Source organism: Bombus fervidus, chromosome 17 (genome assembly GCF_041682495.2).
Source record: "Bombus fervidus isolate BK054 chromosome 17, iyBomFerv1, whole genome shotgun sequence".
In the NCBI taxonomy this organism is placed as follows: domain Eukaryota; kingdom Metazoa; phylum Arthropoda; class Insecta; order Hymenoptera; family Apidae; genus Bombus; species Bombus fervidus.
Window position 1 is genome coordinate 4,404,773 of NC_091533.1, and position 19,413 is coordinate 4,424,185.

At 29.5% G+C, this 19,413-nt stretch overlaps 5 protein-coding genes and 1 long non-coding RNA gene across 11 annotated transcripts; 3 read left to right on the forward strand and 3 right to left on the reverse strand.

Moving 5' to 3' along the window:
- The first annotated feature begins 635 nt into the window (after window positions 1-635).
- Set1 (SET domain containing 1) lies at window positions 636-8,209 on the forward strand. Of its 3 annotated transcripts, none has more exons than XM_072020051.1 (10): window positions 636-1,664; window positions 2,165-3,918; window positions 3,994-4,269; window positions 4,364-4,675; window positions 4,820-5,098; window positions 5,266-5,894; window positions 6,019-6,655; window positions 7,126-7,347; window positions 7,444-7,701; window positions 7,911-8,209. In XM_072020051.1, the coding sequence occupies exons 2-10, from the start codon at window positions 2,197-2,199 to the stop codon at window positions 8,082-8,084; spliced, it is 4,509 nt and encodes a 1,502-aa protein (XP_071876152.1). In that variant the 5' UTR covers window positions 636-1,664; window positions 2,165-2,196; the 3' UTR covers window positions 8,085-8,209. The 3 variants fall into 3 exon arrangements, with proteins under 3 accessions (XP_071876152.1, XP_071876153.1, XP_071876155.1); XM_072020052.1 differs by having other exon boundaries at window positions 636-1,653; XM_072020054.1 differs by having other exon boundaries at window positions 636-1,121.
- A 348-nt stretch (window positions 8,210-8,557) lies between these two features.
- LOC139996056 (uncharacterized) lies at window positions 8,558-9,404 on the forward strand. Its single transcript, XR_011802121.1, has 2 exons — window positions 8,558-9,071; window positions 9,301-9,404. It is a non-coding gene; the product is annotated as an uncharacterized lncRNA (long non-coding RNA).
- A 111-nt stretch (window positions 9,405-9,515) lies between these two features.
- Window positions 9,516-10,353, forward strand: Med21 (mediator complex subunit 21). The gene is made up of 3 exons (XM_072020096.1): window positions 9,516-9,606; window positions 9,674-9,785; window positions 9,860-10,353. The coding sequence occupies exons 1-3, from the start codon at window positions 9,565-9,567 to the stop codon at window positions 10,243-10,245; spliced, it is 540 nt and encodes a 179-aa protein (XP_071876197.1). The 5' UTR covers window positions 9,516-9,564; the 3' UTR covers window positions 10,246-10,353.
- A 43-nt stretch (window positions 10,354-10,396) lies between these two features.
- On the reverse strand, window positions 10,397-13,796 carry Waw (Translation factor waclaw). 3 transcript variants are annotated; one of them, XM_072019960.1, is made up of 7 exons: window positions 12,939-13,796; window positions 12,006-12,818; window positions 11,683-11,922; window positions 11,286-11,551; window positions 10,986-11,200; window positions 10,678-10,890; window positions 10,397-10,607 (listed from the first exon to the last, which is right to left on the reverse strand). In XM_072019960.1, exons 1-7 carry the CDS (start codon window positions 13,010-13,012, stop codon window positions 10,482-10,484), a joined length of 1,947 nt encoding a protein of 648 aa, XP_071876061.1. In that variant the 5' UTR covers window positions 13,013-13,796; the 3' UTR covers window positions 10,397-10,481. The 3 variants fall into 3 exon arrangements, with proteins under 3 accessions (XP_071876061.1, XP_071876063.1, XP_071876060.1); XM_072019962.1 differs by having other exon boundaries at window positions 12,006-12,525; window positions 12,664-13,796; XM_072019959.1 differs by having other exon boundaries at window positions 12,006-13,796.
- Window positions 13,797-13,891: 95 nt separating this feature from the next.
- On the reverse strand, window positions 13,892-15,844 carry LOC139996000 (small ribosomal subunit protein eS6-like). The gene is made up of 5 exons (XM_072019963.1): window positions 15,738-15,844; window positions 14,907-15,111; window positions 14,646-14,791; window positions 14,246-14,446; window positions 13,892-14,144 (listed from the first exon to the last, which is right to left on the reverse strand). The coding sequence occupies exons 1-5, from the start codon at window positions 15,741-15,743 to the stop codon at window positions 13,947-13,949; spliced, it is 756 nt and encodes a 251-aa protein (XP_071876064.1). The 5' UTR covers window positions 15,744-15,844; the 3' UTR covers window positions 13,892-13,946.
- Window positions 15,845-17,220: 1,376 nt separating this feature from the next.
- Window positions 17,221-19,172, reverse strand: LOC139996011 (small ribosomal subunit protein eS6-like). 2 transcript variants are annotated; one of them, XM_072019981.1, is made up of 5 exons: window positions 19,067-19,172; window positions 18,236-18,440; window positions 17,975-18,120; window positions 17,575-17,775; window positions 17,221-17,473 (listed from the first exon to the last, which is right to left on the reverse strand). In XM_072019981.1, the coding sequence occupies exons 1-5, from the start codon at window positions 19,070-19,072 to the stop codon at window positions 17,276-17,278; spliced, it is 756 nt and encodes a 251-aa protein (XP_071876082.1). In that variant the 5' UTR covers window positions 19,073-19,172; the 3' UTR covers window positions 17,221-17,275. The 2 variants fall into 2 exon arrangements, with proteins under 2 accessions (XP_071876082.1, XP_071876083.1); XM_072019982.1 differs by lacking the exon at window positions 19,067-19,172 and adding an exon at window positions 18,796-18,817.
- Between the last annotated feature and the right edge of the window lie 241 nt (window positions 19,173-19,413).

Here is a 19,413-nt window from a genome sequence, read left to right on the forward strand (position 1 = left end):
ATCGCTGACGAATCGATTCTATGTGTAAAAAATTAAAAAACGTAGAGTAAAATTTTTTTGTACGCATATTTGATAAATTTTCAAATTTCGTTTCCTCGGACGCAAAGCGTCACACAAAAAATATTTGATTTTACATTTTCGATTTATTTCCACGTGCAAAATAATCTCTTATCGATTATACACTCTTGTCCAATTTAGAATTGGTCAAATTCAAGCATACTTAACAAATTTTCAAATTAGATCTTTTTGAAAAAGAAGCGGCATATGAAAAAATTTTATTCTACATTTTCAACTTGCTTTTTTACATAAGATCGTCCCTTTGCCGATTGTACTATGATTATTGGGACACCCTATATATTGTAATAATGAATATAGAAATAAGTACATTTGTAATTTGCTTATTAATATATTTATTTTATGATATTAAGTCCTTTTATTTTTAAGTTTATATCGGTGAAGAAAATATGTTATATTAAAAAATTGAGTTTGTGTGAAGTAAAGCATTCTTATGTATATGTATATTCGTGTGCGCATTATAATGCGCAATTTTCTTTAAAAGCAGAAAGTTGATTTGCTAATAGGTAGCCAGAAAATTCTCTTAGATCAAGGTTGACCAATACGTGGATTAAATACTACACATTGTATGGGAAGAAGATTTTCAGCAATTATTTTGCAATACTGTCGTTAAGCATTTAATTACCTTTGCAAATTATTGGTAAATATACAGAATGCCAGCGGTAGACGAGATTTTCGACTATCTTTTCAACTATACGAAAATTTGTGAATCAAGACAGAGTAGGAAACGAAAAAAAATGTTGAATATTTTGGCTCCGTTATCCGTTTACTTTGGACTTTCATTTTGGATACTTTAACGTAACAATTTTCATCGAGGAATGTTAGAAACGTTATTTCACGGATAACACAAAAATATCTATTCTCGTAGAAAATGTTAATATGATTTGTTTAGTAAAATGATTAAAAGAACCGTCATGTTCTTTATAACAAGGATGGCGTCATCTGAATCTCTGTTCGCGTAGTTTTGTTAAAGCTATGATTTCGTTGAATAACCATAAATGCATCCTAAAGATTATGTTCAAGTGGAATAAGTTTCACTGAATTAGGTAATTTGCATACCGTTGTTTGTAGTACTGATTGTTAGTTGTGAAAATTTAGGAAAATCAGGGCGCAGTGCGTTGTGCTTAACAGTCAAACATTGAGGTAGTTTTGCGCTGCTGTGTCGGAGAGGTAGTATCAATAAATCCGTATATTTTTCACTAAGAAAAATCAACGAAGAATAAAGAAAAGACAAGTATCAAGGCCGATGCATAAATCACGTCCATATAGTAAATACGACACTATACGAGCAAGTTGAAAAATTACAAGTTTTTGAAAAAACCGGAACATACCTCTGTAAAATTTAAGGGCTGTGTTTTTCTACAAAAAAGTCTTGACTCGATCGAAATTTATACAAGAAAATCAATTTGAAGGACATGATAGAAAGAATTCTTTTCACGAAATGATTGTCATATTGTTTCTTCGCACTAAACTCCAACCTAAAAACTTCGAAATGTTTAAGGTTATGTTTTATTGAAACATGAATTTCTTGCATTAACTAGCAAAGCAATTCACCTGACAAACAAAAACAAACTGGACGTAAGTTAAAAGTAAGAGTAAATTTTGTTAATATACGTTAATTTTCATATTAATAGGTAATATTATTTGTATTAACTTAAATTCATATATTTTATTTTAAGAATGATGAATGTGTATCTAATTTTGTTTAATTTTTTGTTTACTTGTAATTTTAATTTTTTAAGTGTTTAATACTTTCACAATTTTATATATTAAAAAATATATATATTAGAGTTTTCAATCTTTATTTAATAATATGATTTTTAAACTTACATGTAATAATATGACATTTTATGTTAATATTCTGCATGTATAATGTCAAATTATAATTAGTTACGTATTTAATTAAATTACTTAAGATCCACTATTCTGTGTATTTAATTACTATACGTATGCATTTTTATACTCCATTATATTACATTACATATTTATAAACAATTCAAGAAAGCTTATATATTTTATATTGGAAACTTTGATATATATAATGTGCTTTTTATATAATACAACTTTTATCAATAACTTTTATTTACAGCAATTTATATGAGTGGATAATGCTTGGAGGCAATGAACGGAATGGAGAGACATGGGCATGGACACGGACATTCACATGCACATTCGCATCGTCATCGTCACTCACATGGAAATTTACAAAATGTATCTCAAAACTCCAGTCAATCATCAAAACATAGCCATATCCATACGCTACATTTGCAAAAAGATACATCTGTGGTTCAAACACCTCAGAAACCAAGGAATTATAAGTTATTAGTTGATCCATTCTTGGTAAAGGGTGCAACAAAGTTATATAGATACGATGGCATGGTTCCAGGAGATCCAACCTATCCTGAAGTTCAACCTCGGGACCCTAGATCTCAGTTAACAAGAATTTGGACACGTTTAGAACAACTTGACTTACCTGTACCTAGATTTAAGATTGACTCTAATTACTGCGGTGAACCTCCTCCGCTTGAAGTAACATTCTGTCATTTAAATGATAATATTGATAAAACTTTTTTATCGGATATGGTTCAAAAATTTGGAGCTGTAGAAGAACTTATTGTTTATTATCATCCTGTAACTAACAAGCATCTTGGAATTGCAAGAGTGGTGTTTGAAACTACGAAAGCTTCAAAAGCTTGTGTAGAAAAATTAAATAACACATCTGTGATGGGTAAAGTTTTAAAAGTATTTCTTGATGCATTTGGAGAGGAGTGTAAAAAGATCTATGATGAATTAACTATGGAAAAAAAACCAGAAAAGAAAATTGAGAAAGAAATAAAGTGTGAAAATGATCAAGGGAAGCAAACTCCAATTGAAAAAATTATTAGCGAAGAAAGAGATGATTTCAGAAGTAATAAAAAGATATCCAATATAGAAAAATCAAGAGATATGTATATAGAAAATTCAAGATACAACAAATATAGAGATTATCCTACTCCTAGTGGCAGTGCAGGAAGTGATTTAGGATATGGTACTGCGCCTAGTGAATTAAATTATTCTAGTAATTATTCTCAAAATTCTACTCCAGCTACAAATTATGATTTTTATTATAGTAGTTATCATCATCAACCTCCAAATAATTATTTAGCAAATATGCCACAAAATGTATCGCAAAATCTTTCAATGCAGCAAAATTCGGGTATATGGTGGGGAAATAATACAGGGGCGGCAAGTTATGCATCATCTTCTATGTGGCCTGTTCAACATGGGACAAATTTAGATAATTCTAATTCTAATCCAGTTTCAGTTTCTAAGGCTTCTAATGTAAAGGTACATCATACACCTAAGAAAGAAAAAGAAAATCAAAATATAACAAAAAATTCATCACGAGATTCACCAATAGAGACTCGTAAAACATTAGATTTGGATACTAGAATTGCTATGTTATTGAAAGACAAAGCAGGAGGAATGGCACCACCTTTCCTCCAGTTTGGCAGCGATTCTGAGGATGAAAAAAAGTCTATCACTGCAGATAATGAGATGCTCTCAGAACCACCAAGCCCTTTTCTCTCTCATGAAACATACAAATCATGTTTTGAAAAAATGAGAGAAAGGAATAAAGAACGATGGAAAGTACATGAAAATAGCATCAATCAAATTTCTGTTGATGAAGATTTAGGTAGCGTCATAAGTTCGAGCGAAGATGAAGCGTTATTGGGAAGTTATAGTCCTGCACCAGATGAAATCGAACCAGAACCACCAAAGGAGCCGCCACCTCCACCTCCACCAGATGATGATAGAATGTCATTAAGTCCACTAAGTTCAGGAGATGAAAAAATTGAAGAGGTAATATTTAACACTATGAGCATTAAATAGTGAATATAAATATTTGTTCATATATCTTATTATTTAAATATACAGGTTATAGCTCAAACAGAACCTACAAGTCAGTTATATCCAGGAGCTGGCTATCCTGGACATTTAACTCATTATTCTACCAGTGATATGTACCATTGGCCAAGACCAGCACAATATCCATACCCTTATGGAACAACATATTTACAAAGTCATTATCAACCAAATACTACATCATTTTCTGGCACAGTAGGGAATCATCAAGGAGCTAATTATTATCCATCTTTTCAATCGAGACTTCACGCTATGGCAAATCATAATATTACGAAAGATAATCCACAAGTACATATATACTTCTTAAGTGCAAATATGATATAATATCAATTTTGACCTATTTGAATATTATTTAATTATAACTTAATTTCTAAACATTTAGGGTCCTACTATTAATGGTGTATTAAACAGAGTTGTAAATGAATTAAAACAAATTCTAAAAAGGGATTTTAACAAAAAGATGATTGAAAATACTGCGTTCAAACTGTTCGAAGTATGGTGGGACGAAAAGAAGTCAGAGAAAATTCAAAATCAAGGAGGCGAGAACACCATTGTTAATAACAGCAATAAGGAAGAAGGACAGAAACCTCAAGGATTATCATTACTTTTAGAACAAGGAACTCCACTTGGATTTAATTATGATGGATTTGGTCTGGGCATTAGAGCCAGCATGCCAAAGATGCCTTCTTTCAGGGTATTTATTTTCATTATATGAAAGTTTTTCTTTAGTGATATTATGTATAGTAAATATTTAATAATATATAAAATAATGATAAAGTACTTATTTAAAGTAATAATACACTTTATTTAACATATTACTTAAAATTTATGCTATTAGCGCAAAATCAAAGCTCCAAGCCCATTACCACAGGACGAAGATAGTCGTCAGTCTGATCATGGTGACACAGAACTTATAGGAAGCGATAGCGACCTTGATCTAGCATCAGTGCAAAAAGTTAAAAGGCCAGTTACTTCTCTTCCAAGCGTTTCTTCGTCATCTTCCTCATCATCTTCGTCGAGTGAGAGTAGTAGTGAAGAAATGAGTTGCAGTGAATCTTCCAGTAGTTCGAGTGATAGTTCCGATGAAGAAGTATGTTCTGGAAACTTTGAAGATGAGGTATATAATTTATTAAAAGTACAAATAACTATTTTATTAAAAGTACAAATAACTAATTGTATAATTATGTAAAATATATAGTAACTAAATAACTTGTAACTATTTTCCTAAATATTCATGTGTGATACTTTTTCATATCTTTTCATAGAAATAATTATTATTTTTAGCAAGATACAGACAGTCGTTTGTCAGATCATCGTCCACTGGCCTGTAACAGTGAAGATCCTGATATTCTAATGGAACTCGCAATTCAGAGATCGTTAGATTGTCCAACCCCTACTGGTAGAGAGACACCAGTACCTAATATTGAAATAAAAGATGTAAATTCGAATGAATTCCCACAGTGTGATAATGAAGCTAGCCCTGTACCATCTCCATTGAAATATGAAAGTGATAAAGATGACATTGAGAAGACAAATGAGATATCTATCAATGAGGATTATCTTGAAAAGGTTCGAACAGTGCATGAAGAGATGGACACAAAGAATGTGGAAGATGAGATACAAAGAAAAGTAAAGAGTACTTTAGTGGCACCAGGTAAACAAGAACCATGTGATATACAAAAAATGGAAAATTCTGCAGCAGAAGCTTTGATAACATTAGCTGGCCAAGATAATATTATAAGGCATAGAAGTCCGGGACCTGTACAACCAAATATTATTAGAGCTCTTCAAACTATGTCTGCTAAGTACATTAACGATGAACCTATATTAAAAGAATCAGAAAAGATCGAAATGTTTAGTGAAATACCTACCACCGATTCAGAGGAAGAAAGCTTAGAAATTAGAAGATTAAGGTATGTAAAATTACTTACTATAAATCTAAACTTGATTAAAATAAAAATATATTCCCTAAAAGTATTGTTTTATACTACATAAACTAATGTAAAATATAATGTTGTATTGTTTTCAATTAATTAGGTACCAAGCTGAAGCTGACCTCCGACTTAATGGTCAACAGAGTCCTAAAAATTCTCAAGCTTCGCAAGTGTTTATGGAGCATTCGTATTCATTACCACCAACACAATCAGAAATTACAAAGTCCGTAATTCGTACACCTTCGACACCAATGAAACCGGTGAAACTTAAATCCTCAAAGATTATAAAATTATCGAAGAGTAAAGACAAGATACACAAAGTAGAGAAACGAAAATACAATAAATACACAAAGATACATGCTCATCAAAATCATGAAGGAGAGAAAGAGAATATCGAAAATGAATATGTTTATGAGAAATATCCAAAGAAAGTTGAGGAGCCACTTGTTACATATAAAGAACGCGACCTTATGTCGGAGATGGCTATTTTGTATGAATTTTTAACCAGAGGAATAGATGCAGAGGATGTAGAATATTTAAGACGAAGTTACGAGGCTTTATTGGCCGATGATAGTCAAGGTTATTGGTTAAATGACACGCATTGGGTTGACCATCCTCCAACTGATATTCCAAGTCCTGCCAAACGCAGAAAGAGAGATGAACTTAGATTACATACGAGTGGAAGTGCAAGAACAGAAGGATATTATAAGGTTGATGTACGAGAAAAAGCTAAACATAAGGTATGTGTTACTGACCTTTTAATATAAGAATTAACATACAGTGGCGTACGAAAATATTTGAATACTTAACATAGATAACTTTTATGTATGTATATGTTATAAAACATTTCGAAATTTCATTAACATTATAATAAGATATGATAATATTGGCAAAATTTGAGACTAATTAAAGTAACAAGAAAGAGTCTTAAACATTTTTTACAATTCATTACATTTAATTTTATTTTATTATGCTGTACTAGTATAACAAATAATTGGCTGCTCAAATACTTTGGTGATCTTTGCAAAGTATAATGTAACTTACTTCCGTTTATGTATATTTCCAAATTCGTTTCACATTTTACCTAGTCAGCTAATGAAATTTCAAAATGTTTTGTATAACATACATAATATGTTCATAAAAAGTTTTTAATATTTTTATAACCCACTACATTAATATCTTTCTTACTATAAAATTATTTTTTTTATAGCATCACTATGCGCAAAGTATACAACGAAGTAACGACGTTGAGGATAGCAATGGTCCTTATGCTAGTGGTGATGGAACAATGAATGGTCCAAAGAACAATACTAAAGCTTTAACTGGTAAAATGCAAGCTCTGTCTCGTGAGGCCCGAAGTAATCAACGTCGATTATTAACAGCTTTCGGTATCGATACTGATAGCGATCTTCTTAAATTTAATCAATTGAAAGTAAGATTTCAATTGCTTTATTTGATCATTGGCTCCAAATTATTTTCAGCTACTGTAAAGTTAATTGATATCAAATGCGTTTATTTCATTTTACAGTTTAGGAAAAAACAATTGAAATTTGCTAAATCTGGTATACATGACTGGGGTCTATTTGCTATGGAGCCAATCGCAGCTGATGAAATGGTTATTGAATATGTTGGACAAATGATCAGGCCAGTTGTTGCTGATTTACGAGAGTCTCAGTACGAAGCTACCGGTATCGGTAGCTCCTACCTTTTCCGTATTGATTTAGACACGATTATCGATGCAACAAAGTGCGGAAATTTAGCACGGTTCATTAATCATAGCTGCAATGTGAGTATTGTAGTAGTGTTTGTGTATAGTGTCCCAATAATCATGGTAAAATCGACAGAGTGGACGATTCTTTATGAAAAAACAAAAGAATTTATTTTTTTTACATAGAATCACTTCCTTACCAATTGTATCACGATTATCGAGACACCCTGTGGAATAAATTTTTATAACGATATAGGTCGTACTATTAATTTTCTTTTATGTTTCAGCCGAATTGTTATGCAAAAGTAATTACGATCGAAAGCCAAAAGAAAATTGTAATCTATAGTAAACAGCCGATAGGAGTTAACGAGGAAATCACGTACGACTATAAATTTCCATTGGAAGATGATAAAATCCCTTGCCTATGTGGAGCTCCTCAATGTCGGGGTACTCTCAATTGAATCGTTCATAAGACTATATTGTTCATCCCTTTTCCTGTCTTCTACACTTCATCATACCCTACTCATATTTTTGTAAATATTTCCCCATGTAAACATTTTATAAAATGCAATGGAAAAATGCTAAATTATGTTAATATGAAACTCCTCTTTTTTAACATCCTCCTCATAATTACGATAATTGCATTAAGTACCTAAAATGAATTTCAAGAACGTTATAAAATATTTATGATTTACGATTGTTTTTGTATATACATAACTTAAGGTTTTATTCCTATTATGTTTCTGTTAAAAATAAAATAAGAATTTTTAAAAGCGCTCGTGTCAAACGACAATAAAAACAATTTCCATTCTTTTTAACAAAGTTAGTTTAATCGAGTTAAAATATAATACTTTTTAATAATTTTTATATATTTATGTTTCTTATAAATAAAATATATGTCGATATTTTGTGTGTGTGTGTGTGTGTGTGCGTGTGTGTGTGCGCGCGCGCGCGTGTGTGTGTGCAAATATATATTAAGTTTAGGGACTTTCTTTTTATGTCACTTGTATGTCCAGTAAGTAAGTAGGAACTGAGAACTAGGAACTATTATATCGTCTCTATGTGTTTCTTTCATATTCATAACTTCTAACTGCTTCTAATAAAGGATATTTTTAAGAAAAGCATTTAAATAACACATAATTAATTAAAATATAAAAACGATATATATATATAAAATTGACAAAAGTTTTTTTGTAATATTCTGTTTTGTTTTTAACAAAATGTTTCGATACTTTATATTTAAAAAAGAATTATATACTTAAATGCGTTATAAACATCTAAAAAATTATATAATAATGCTATATCAAAAATAATACAATTCAAGTGACTTGATTCATAACAACACATATCATAACAATTTTATTAATCAGAATATTTTAATATTAATAATATATAATTACATGCATATTTTAATGTCTTTATCTCAAAAATGGAATATATCAGTCAGAGTAACTATTTTATTAATATTTACTTTTATAACTTTCTATTTCTTCCTCTTTAAGATTTTTCTTATAAATTTAAACTTATCTGTAATACTTAAGCTTTTCCTAAAGACCGTCATTAAAATAAAATAACCTCCCATAAAATTGAGATAAAATTTTTGTTTTTCTAATTTATTACAAGGAATAAAATTTGTTAATGAAGTTGTGAATATGTTTTTCATATTGAAAACGCAAGATATCTCGTATACAAACTATCCCCAGAACTCAAAATATCCCTCTGTAACGGCATGTTCGCCAACATTCCAAACCTAACAACCAAATTTTAAGATTGGAATTGAACGCAGCATAAAGGTTAATTTCTTAGAGTGAGAAACTTCACAATCGCATTTCTTAGTAAAAAATTGAATATTATAGTTGATTACAGTGATGTTATACGTAGAATAACATTATTGATTATATTATAGGAATAATATAATTTTAAGGGTTATATTTTTAAAATATGGCAGATCGTTTAACACAATTGCAAGATACTATAAACCAGGTAATTGATTGTGTAAATTGTGTAAATAAATATAATATGTAACAATCTAATTTTTATGTTATTCCAGCAAGCAGAACATTTTTGTAACAGCGTAGGTATTTTACAACAATATTCAACACCTAGTAAATTTCCTGGTTTTGATCGTGTTGGAACACCTCAACCGCATCAACCTCAAGAAGGTACTTCTATATATAATTTATTTCATTAAATTTCATATTAGCGGACTTATATATGAATTATACTTATATTTTAGATTATGCAGCCTTGTTTGCAACGCTTATAGCAAGGTGTGCAAAAGATATTGACACCTTGATAGAAAGTTTACCGAGTGAAGAGTCATCACAAGAACTACAAGTCGCAAGTCTTAGCCGTCTTGAACAAGAAAACCAAGAAGCTGGTGAACAACTAGAGGAAGTTGTAAAACAAGGAGAAGCACTTTTGCAAAGGATTCAAGCTGCTCTGCAAGATATTGCTCAAAGTCAGTTAGATATGCAGGATCCAGCATCTACGTCTATAATTAATATTAATCTTAATACTAACTCAACTTTTAAACAAGAAAATGTAAGCTCTGTAAATACTGTATCTTCGAATAGCACACATCAATTGTCAGATCCTTCACCTAATTCTGTAAATCAATGATATATTTGTACTATAATTTGATTTTTTGACAAATTTATAAAGAAAATAAATTTTTCTAATAGTGTAAACATTGTCAAAATATTAAAATTATTAAATAAATCTTAAAAACTGTTTTATATTTATAGATAGCAAAAAGTTAGTTATATGAAAATATATTTAATAATTTATTTTGACATGATATATATCTATAGTTACATTAAACATAAAAGAAAATGATAATAATTTTTATATTTATACTATTTCTTCAAAAGATCTATGAATGTTTCTCGCGGTATAGATATTTTTCCAATCATCTTCATTTTCTTCTTTCCCTGTGCTTGTTGAGCCAATAATTTCATTTTTCTAGTGATATCACCACCGTACTGAAATAAAAAAGATTAATGACAGAAATATATAACAATATACAAAGTATGATATAAAAAAATTATTTACCAGTTTCGCAGTTACATCTTTCCTATATGGTTTTAAAGTTTCTCTTGCAATTACTTTTCCATTCACTATTGCTTGAATTACTATTTCAAACAATTGACGTGGAAGAATATCTAGCAATCTTTCACATACTTGTCTACCTGTTGTACGAGCCTTGCTAATATGTACAATAGTACTGAATTCATCCACTACATTACCATTTAAAGCAATATTTAACTATAACAAGCAGTTATTAATATAGTGGAAGTGAACTATAAAATATTTTAATACAAAATTATTGCATTTATATATATTAAAATAACTATAATTACCTTTATAATATTTGTAGGCTGATAATTATGGTCTTCATAATCAAAAGTACCATACCCCGAAGTTGCTCGTTTTAATGTATCATGGAAGTCAACAATAATTTCGTTCAGTGGCAGTAAAAATTGAAACAGTGTTCTATTATGACCAATATCTTTTGCTGTTTGTTGCACTCCACGTCTTTCAAAGCATAAACTTAAAACAGTACCTACATATTCAGCTAGTACCAAAATTATAAGTTGATTAGTGTTTTTTTAATTAACTATATTATATGTAAAATTTAATTAATAATATATTAAATATACTTGGTGCTATAATAGATCCTAATACCATAGGTTCATAAAATTCTTTTACAATGTTAGGATCAGGAAACTTTGCAGGATTGTTAAATGAAATCATATCAGTTTTGTATTCTTTAATATTCTTTTTGCCAAAAATTTTTGCTTTATATGTAACGCTAGGTGTTGTCACAATTGAACATGTACCATATTCTTGCTCAAGTCGTTGCATAAATACTTCCATATGTAGTAAACCTAAAAATCCAAGTCTCCAACCATATCCAAGAGCTACACTAAAAAAACGAAGATATAAAGTGCTTAGACAAAGTAAGTAGATATAAAATATGTCTATTATTTTGTATCTGTATGTCTTCTGTTTTATTTAACTGATTTAATAGGCTTAAAATATATTAGAAAAAAATACCTAGTTTCCATTTCAATAGTAACGCTACTATCATTCAATGTTAATTTTTCAATAGCAGTTCTCATAACTTCAAATTGCGATTTTTCAATTGGATAGACGCCTGAAAAAACCATTGGTTTTGGAGTTTGAAATCCTAATAAAGGTTCAGCAACATGATCTTTTAAATGTAATGTATCTCCAATAATCATTTCCTTAGAAGATCTCATGTTGCATGAAATACATCCTATTTGACCTGCGAACCTAAAATATACTATTATGTTATTATATTATGTTATATTATTATATAATTAATAATGTAATATTTTTATAAAATTCATATTTACAATTTATTTACATTTTCTTCAGAAGGTCTCAATAGTGACATATTTTTAACTTCGTACGACTTCTTAGTATACATTGAAACAACATGTAGTTTAAGGGATAAAGATCCTTCCTTAATATATATCAATAAAATTGTTCCTTTATATTTATCATACCAACTGTCAAATATCAAAGCTCTGAAAGGTTTGTCTCTACATACATCAGGTGGTGGGATTCTTTCTACTATGGCATCTAAGACTTTAAGCACTCCAGTACCTAATTTAGCAGATACCTTTAAAACATCCGACTCTGTCATATCAAATAATGTTTTTAACTGATTTACAACTCTCTCGGGTTTGGCAAATTTTAAATCTATTTTATTAATTACTGGTATTATAACTAGATTATTTTTCATGGCTAAGTGAAAGTTAGCCACAGTTTGTGCTTGTACACCATCATTAGCATCTACTACCAGAACTACTCCTTGGCAAGGAGCTAATGAACGATGTACTTCAGCAGAGAAATCAACATGACCAGGTGTATCTATTAAATTAAGAAGATATTTAATTCCTTTATATGTATAATTAAGTGATGCTGTTTGTGCTTTAACTGTGATTCCACGTTCTTTCTCAACTTGTAGTTTATCTAATATTTGTTTACCAGAATTAATTTTCACTGCACCTGTTATTTCCAAAAGTCTATCAGCAAGTGTGCTTTTGCCATGATCAACATGTGCCACAATGCTAAAGTTTCGAATATTTTCTATTGGTAAATCATATTCTTTGATAACTTCTGAGTTTGTAGAATAAAATTTATTAAAATAATATAAATGTTGCCTACAAACCAAACACATGATTAATATCAGTTTCAAACAATATTTTATTTCTTCATTTAAAATATTTAGAATTTTAAACATAAAAAGTACAGAATATTTGAAAAAGGGATATAATACTTACCTAATGAGTATTTGGTTAAAGTTATAATTTCTGTGAAATGACCATACATGATAAATAAATTTGTTTATCTTCATAATAAAATGATACAGTCGTTATTTAAGCACCAAAACCGCGTAAATAGAAATTCAAATACAATAAGTTGTCTTTATTAACGTATTATTTTCGGTCCTATTCATACATATGATTTGCTCATACATACAGTTATAATATAATGATTAAATCATTATTTTGTACATTATTAAAATTTTAAATTATATCGTCAACAATATTTACGAGTAACTAAGAAAATTAAAAATTAAATTCATACTAGACTTTTCATTAATCAATCAACGATAACATCAACAAAATTGTTATCTTAGTGTACAAATAATGAGGTTATGCAGATTATGCTTATATATAGTGACTATCCATCGAGATGAGGCAGTAAACGTGAATATTATTTGGCTGCTAAAGCTTCAATATACAGATTATACATACTTTATCTATAATCTACATATGTATCTCTGTATATATTATTCGAAATGGAAGAGTTAGGTTCATTACAGAAAATCAAATAGGATATGGAATATATTGTGATGTCTTTATATAAAAAATGTATGTGGAATTAAAACAAAAAGTATCAGACAAAAGATTATTTTACTATAAACATGGAGTAAAAAGTTCTACTGAATTTAATAAATTTAGAATCTGCTAGAACTAAACTTTAGTATAATGTTAAGAAATTAAATTCGATATTCATCTTAAACTAAAAATAATTTTAAAATTACCATTAATTTTGCTAAACACTATAACTTGGCCTAAATCATTTCAGAATCTTTAAAAATTATTAGTTAATTAAAATGATAAGCCACTACCTTACGTATATGCTAAATAAGTTTAAATGAGTATAATAGTGAGTAAATGAATATTACAAATATGGAACATATAAATAAGGCCAACAAAGTATTACAACATATTTATACACAATTTATTAGTTTCATATTTTATTAGACCATACATTACAGTCTATTACTTTTGAATGGTAGGTGCAGATTGACTGGATGACTTAGAATCTCGCATAGAAGCGCTACGTCTTCGTTTTAGTTCTTCTTGACGCCTATTCTTAGCTTCCTTTTGCCGTTGTGCTAATAGCTTCGCATACTCTGCTGCTTGTTGCTTGCGAGCCAAAGAACGCCTCCTCTTTAGAGCCAGTCTATGTCTCTTTCTCTATATAAAAATATTTTTATTTTATTATAAACTCCATACTCTTGGAAAAGTTTTAACCAAAACAAAACAATAATATAATACAGATACATATATGTACAAACCTGGAGTGTAAGTGGGGTAATAAGACGTTGAATTTTAGGGGCTTTTGACCGCTGTGGTTTGCCTTCTTTTTGAATTGGTCGTTTCACAACAAATCGACGGACATCATCTTCCTTGGATAAATTAAATAGCTTGCGAATTTTGCTCGCCCTCTTGGGTCCTAAACGACGTGGGACTTCTTTGTCGGTCAAATCCGGGATATCCTGTAAGAATTTAATCAACTTATACATTAAATGTTTCGCTGTACACTGAGAAAAAGTGCAAATTATGTAACACAGTTTATCAAATCAAGAGACAATATTTAATCTTTCTTGTTCACGATAGTATCGTACGATAATAAGTCAGTTCTAAGATACATCCTGAAACATGGATAATAGATAGAAAGTACAGGCAAATTAATACCTTTTCTCCTTTCTTGACAATGACGAGAGCGAGTACTGAAAGGTTGGAATCGACAATGCATCCACGGACAGATTTACGTTTACGCTCACCATCACGTCTAGGTCTATAGCATGAATGTCCTTTTGAGAGCAGTAAACGTACGCGTCCTAGATACAGAAATTTAAAAAAAAATTAAAATCAATGCATTGTACCAAATCTATAAAATCCATAAACACATGAAGCTGTTACAAATGAAATTGAAATAGAAAATGCTTGTGTTACCATTAGTCAGAACACCCTGTTTCATAGGAAATCCTTGTTTATCATTGCCGCCCGAGATACGAACGACATATCCTTTCCATTCGTTACCGAGAGCATCAGCTTCTACTTCTGCACCCATACGCTTTTCATAAAAAATTCTCAGCTTATGCTCATCGGAGATTTCAAACAGTTTTTGACATCCTGTTGCAGGATATGATACGTTTAACTAGAAAACACATAAATATCATACAGAATATGCAAAGATTTAACAGCCTTTGTCAGTTTATTCAATGTACATAATCAAACAAAAAATGTTATATATACATAGCCAAATAAAGCTTTATTAAAAAGTTAGAACAAAAATTCAAAATACAAGGGAAATAGTAAGAAACTCGTAATTACAATGCTATAAAATAACAGTAGATACATCACCTTGTAATAAGGCTTCAACTGACTTATATTTATAAAGTATATTTTGTTTGATAATAACCATAAAACATATTCACAAAGGACGGCCATTTATATTTCTACAGTGAAATATAGGTTAAACGTCTAAGACATTTTAATGAGGTTATGCTTACTTTCATAGTATAATAATGAAAATTGTAAATCTTAATGCTCTATAAGAACGACATTTGACTATTCCTCGTTTGAATATGACCTGTTATATGTTTTTTATAACGACAAAGTTAAATAAAATGAGTCATATTTTAATATTGGTTAAACATACAGACAACGAATGTTTCATAAATTAGATATATCTAAAATTATTCATAACATTTCAATAGATAAATTTGCATAGAAATAGTTGGCAGTATTTGTTAGATTTTGAAATTTACACTGGATACGTACTTTCATTGTGACAAATATCAAGCAATGCAACGAGCTATAAACAGAAAGACCGTATAACACATTAACGAACACTGAGTACGCAGTAGAGTACGTACACCGGATATCCGATTTAAGTCCAATGAAATATTAGTGAAAATAACAATAAACAAAATCCTTACAAATCTGTATACAAATCATATTAATATTTATGTTTATATAGTAATTACAACTTAAATTTTTAGTGCTAAATTAGTTAATCAACGAGTTATATTTCTCTGACAGACAGATGTGAAGAAAATTAATAACATTTCTTTTAAATATTTAAAACCACTAATGGATACGTAGATATTCTATTACATAGAAAATATATAAATGCAAGAAGAAACGTTATTGTTTCTTTATGTTTAAAAGATAAGTTAATATCCAAATATTTTCTCAAAACTATTATTTATATTGTTGTCTATTAGAAGGAATTAGTATTTAGCTCCGGGATAGTTCTTATGAAAAATTGGAATATCTGCTTCAGTACATGAGTAAATAATATTATTATAATAGATTGATCGTACCTCATGACGATATACGAATAATGGATAAATAAATCGAGAGTAAAATCGAGTTTTACGCGTAATAAGGTGGTTTACATTATGACAATAACTGACATTTTGTAGAAAGATAAAGGAGCGCAACAAGTTGTCTTTATTAACAATTATTTTCAGTCCTATTTATATATGGTTTATAAATATTCATATGGTTATAATATAATGATTAAATCATTATTTTGTACATTATTAAAATTTTAAATTATATCGTCAACAATATTTACGAGTAACTAAGAAAATTAAAAATTAAATTCATACTAGACTTTTCATTAATCAATCAACGATAACATCAATAAAATTGTTATCTTAGTGTACAAATAATGAGGTTATGTAGATTATGCTTATATATAGTGACTATCCAATGAGATGAAGCAGTAAACATAAATATTATTTGGCTGCTAAAGCTTCAATATACAGATTATACATACTTTATCTATAATCTACATATGTATCTCTGTATATATTATTCGAAATGGAAGAGTTAGGTTCATTACAGAAAATCAAATAGGATATGGAATATATTGTGATGTCTTTATATAAAAAATGTATGTGGAATTAAAACAAAAAGTATCAGACAAAAGATTATTTTACTATAAACATGGAGTTAAAAAGTTCTACTGAATTTAATAAATTTAGAATCTGCTAGAACTAAACTTTAGTATAATGTTAAGAAATTAAATTCGATATTCATCTTAAACTAAAAATAATTTTAAAATTACCATTAATTTTGCTAAACACTATAACTTGGCCTAAATCATTTCAGAATCTTTAAAAATTATTAGTTAATTAAAATGATAAGCCACTACCTTACGTATATGCTAAATAAGTTTAAATGAGTATAATAGTGAGTAAATGAATATTACAAATATGGAACATATAAATAAGGCCAACAAAGTATTACAACATATTTATACACAATTTATTAGTTTCATATTTTATTAGACCATACATTACAGTCTATTACTTTTGAATGGTAGGTGCAGATTGACTGGATGACTTAGAATCTCGCATAGAAGCGCTACGTCTTCGTTTTAGTTCTTCTTGACGCCTATTCTTAGCTTCCTTTTGCCGTTGTGCTAATAGCTTCGCATACTCTGCTGCTTGTTGCTTGCGAGCCAAAGAACGCCTCCTCTTTAGAGCCAGTCTATGTCTCTTTCTCTATATAAAAATATTTTTATTTTATTATAAACTCCATACTCTTGGAAAAGTTTTAACCAAAACAAAACAATAATATAATACAGATACATATATGTACAAACCTGGAGTGTAAGTGGGGTAATAAGACGTTGAATTTTAGGGGCTTTTGACCGCTGTGGTTTGCCTTCTTTTTGAATTGGTCGTTTCACAACAAATCGACGGACATCATCTTCCTTGGATAAATTAAATAGCTTGCGAATTTTGCTCGCCCTCTTGGGTCCTAAACGACGTGGGACTTCTTTGTCGGTCAAATCCGGGATATCCTGTAAGAATTTAATCAACTTATACATTAAATGTTTCGCTGTACACTGAGAAAAAGTGCAAATTATGTAACACAGTTTATCAAATCAAGAGACAATATTTAATCTTTCTTGTTCACGATAGTATCGTACGATAATAAGTCAGTTCTAAGATACATCCTGAAACATGGATAATAGATAGAAAGTACAGGCAAATTAATACCTTTTCTCCTTTCTTGACAATGACGAGAGCGAGTACTGAAAGGTTGGAATCGACAATGCATCCACGGACAGATTTACGTTTACGCTCACCATCACGTCTAGGTCTATAGCATGAATGTCCTTTTGAGAGCAGTAAACGTACGCGTCCTAGATACAGAAATTTAAAAAAAAATTAAAATCAATGCATTGTACCAAATCTATAAAATCCATAAACACATGAAGCTGTTACAAATGAAATTGAAATAGAAAATGCTTGTGTTACCATTAGTCAGAACACCCTGTTTCATAGGAAATCCTTGTTTATCATTGCCGCCCGAGATACGAACGACATATCCTTTCCATTCGTTACCGAGAGCATCAGCTTCTACTTCTGCACCCATACGCTTTTCATAAAAAATTCTCAGCTTATGCTCATCGGAGATTTCAAACAGTTTTTGACATCCTGTTGCAGGATATGATACGTTTAACTAGAAAACACATAAATATCATACAGAATATGCAAAGATTTAACAGCCTTTGTCAGTTTATTCAATGTACATAATCAAACAAAAAATGTTATATATACATAGCCAAATAAAGCTTTATTAAAAAGTTAGAACAAAAATTCAAAATACAAGGGAAATAGTAAGAAACTCGTAATTACAATGCTATAAAATAACAGTAGATACATCACCTTGTAATAAGGCTTCAACTGACTTATATTTATAAAGTATATTTTGTTTGATAATAACCATAAAACATATTCACAAAGGACGGCCATTTATATTTCTACAGTGAAATATAGGTTAAACGTCTAAGACATTTTAATGAGGTTATGCTTACTTTCATAGTATAATAATGAAAATTGTAAATCTTAATGCTCTATAAGAACGACATTTGACTATTCCTCGTTTGAATATGACCTGTTATATGTTTTTTATAACGACAAAGTTAAATAAAATGAGTCATATTTTAATATTGGTTAAACATACAGACAACGAATGTTTCATAAATTAGATATATCTAAAATTATTCATAACATTTCAATAGATAAATTTGCATAGAAATAGTTGGCAGTATTTGTTAGATTTTGAAATTTACACTGGATACGTACTTTCATTGTGACAAATATCAAGCAATGCAACGAGCTATAAACAGAAAGACCGTATAACACATTAACGAACACTGAGTACGCAGTAGAGTACGTACACCGGATATCCGATTTAAGTCCAATGAAATATTAGTGAAAATAACAATAAACAAAATCCTTACAAATCTGTATACAAATCATATTGATATATATCGTAAAGTATTACGTTATATGGTATTACGTTATATAGTATTACATTGTAACGTATAACATTATATAGCACTACGTATAACGTATAACGTTATATAGTAATACGGTATGACGTATAATGTCTTATAGTATTCCAGTATAAAGTATAACGATTTATAGTA

Excerpts from the sequence above, each read along its gene's own strand:
- Set1 (XM_072020051.1), top strand. The coding sequence starts at position 2,197 with ATGAACGGAATGGAGAGACATGGGCATGGACACGGACATTCACATGCA. Across the intron at positions 5,895-6,018 it reads TTAGAAATTAGAAGATTAAG|GTACCAAGCTGAAGCTGACC; the intron begins GTATGTAAAATT and ends TCAATTAATTAG. Across the intron at positions 6,656-7,125 it reads GAGAAAAAGCTAAACATAAG|CATCACTATGCGCAAAGTAT; the intron begins GTATGTGTTACT and ends TTTTTTTTATAG.
- Med21 (XM_072020096.1), top strand. The coding sequence starts at position 9,565 with ATGGCAGATCGTTTAACACAATTGCAAGATACTATAAACCAG. Across the intron at positions 9,607-9,673 it reads TGCAAGATACTATAAACCAG|CAAGCAGAACATTTTTGTAA; the intron begins GTAATTGATTGT and ends ATGTTATTCCAG. Across the intron at positions 9,786-9,859 it reads ACCGCATCAACCTCAAGAAG|ATTATGCAGCCTTGTTTGCA; the intron begins GTACTTCTATAT and ends CTTATATTTTAG.
- Waw (XM_072019959.1), bottom strand. The coding sequence starts at position 12,898 with ATGTTTAAAATTCTAAATATTTTAAATGAAGAAATAAAATATTGTTTG. Across the intron at positions 11,552-11,682 it reads ACTATTGAAATGGAAACTAG|TGTAGCTCTTGGATATGGTT; the intron begins GTATTTTTTTCT and ends TCGTTTTTTTAG. Across the intron at positions 10,891-10,985 it reads AGCCTACAAATATTATAAAG|TTAAATATTGCTTTAAATGG; the intron begins GTAATTATAGTT and ends TGCTTGTTATAG.
- LOC139996000 (XM_072019963.1), bottom strand. Across the intron at positions 14,792-14,906 it reads ACAGGGTGTTCTGACTAATG|GACGCGTACGTTTACTGCTC; the intron begins GTAACACAAGCA and ends TTCTGTATCTAG. Across the intron at positions 14,145-14,245 it reads TTACCCCACTTACACTCCAG|AGAAAGAGACATAGACTGGC; the intron begins GTTTGTACATAT and ends ATTTTTATATAG.
- LOC139996011 (XM_072019981.1), bottom strand. Across the intron at positions 18,121-18,235 it reads ACAGGGTGTTCTGACTAATG|GACGCGTACGTTTACTGCTC; the intron begins GTAACACAAGCA and ends TTCTGTATCTAG. Across the intron at positions 17,474-17,574 it reads TTACCCCACTTACACTCCAG|AGAAAGAGACATAGACTGGC; the intron begins GTTTGTACATAT and ends ATTTTTATATAG.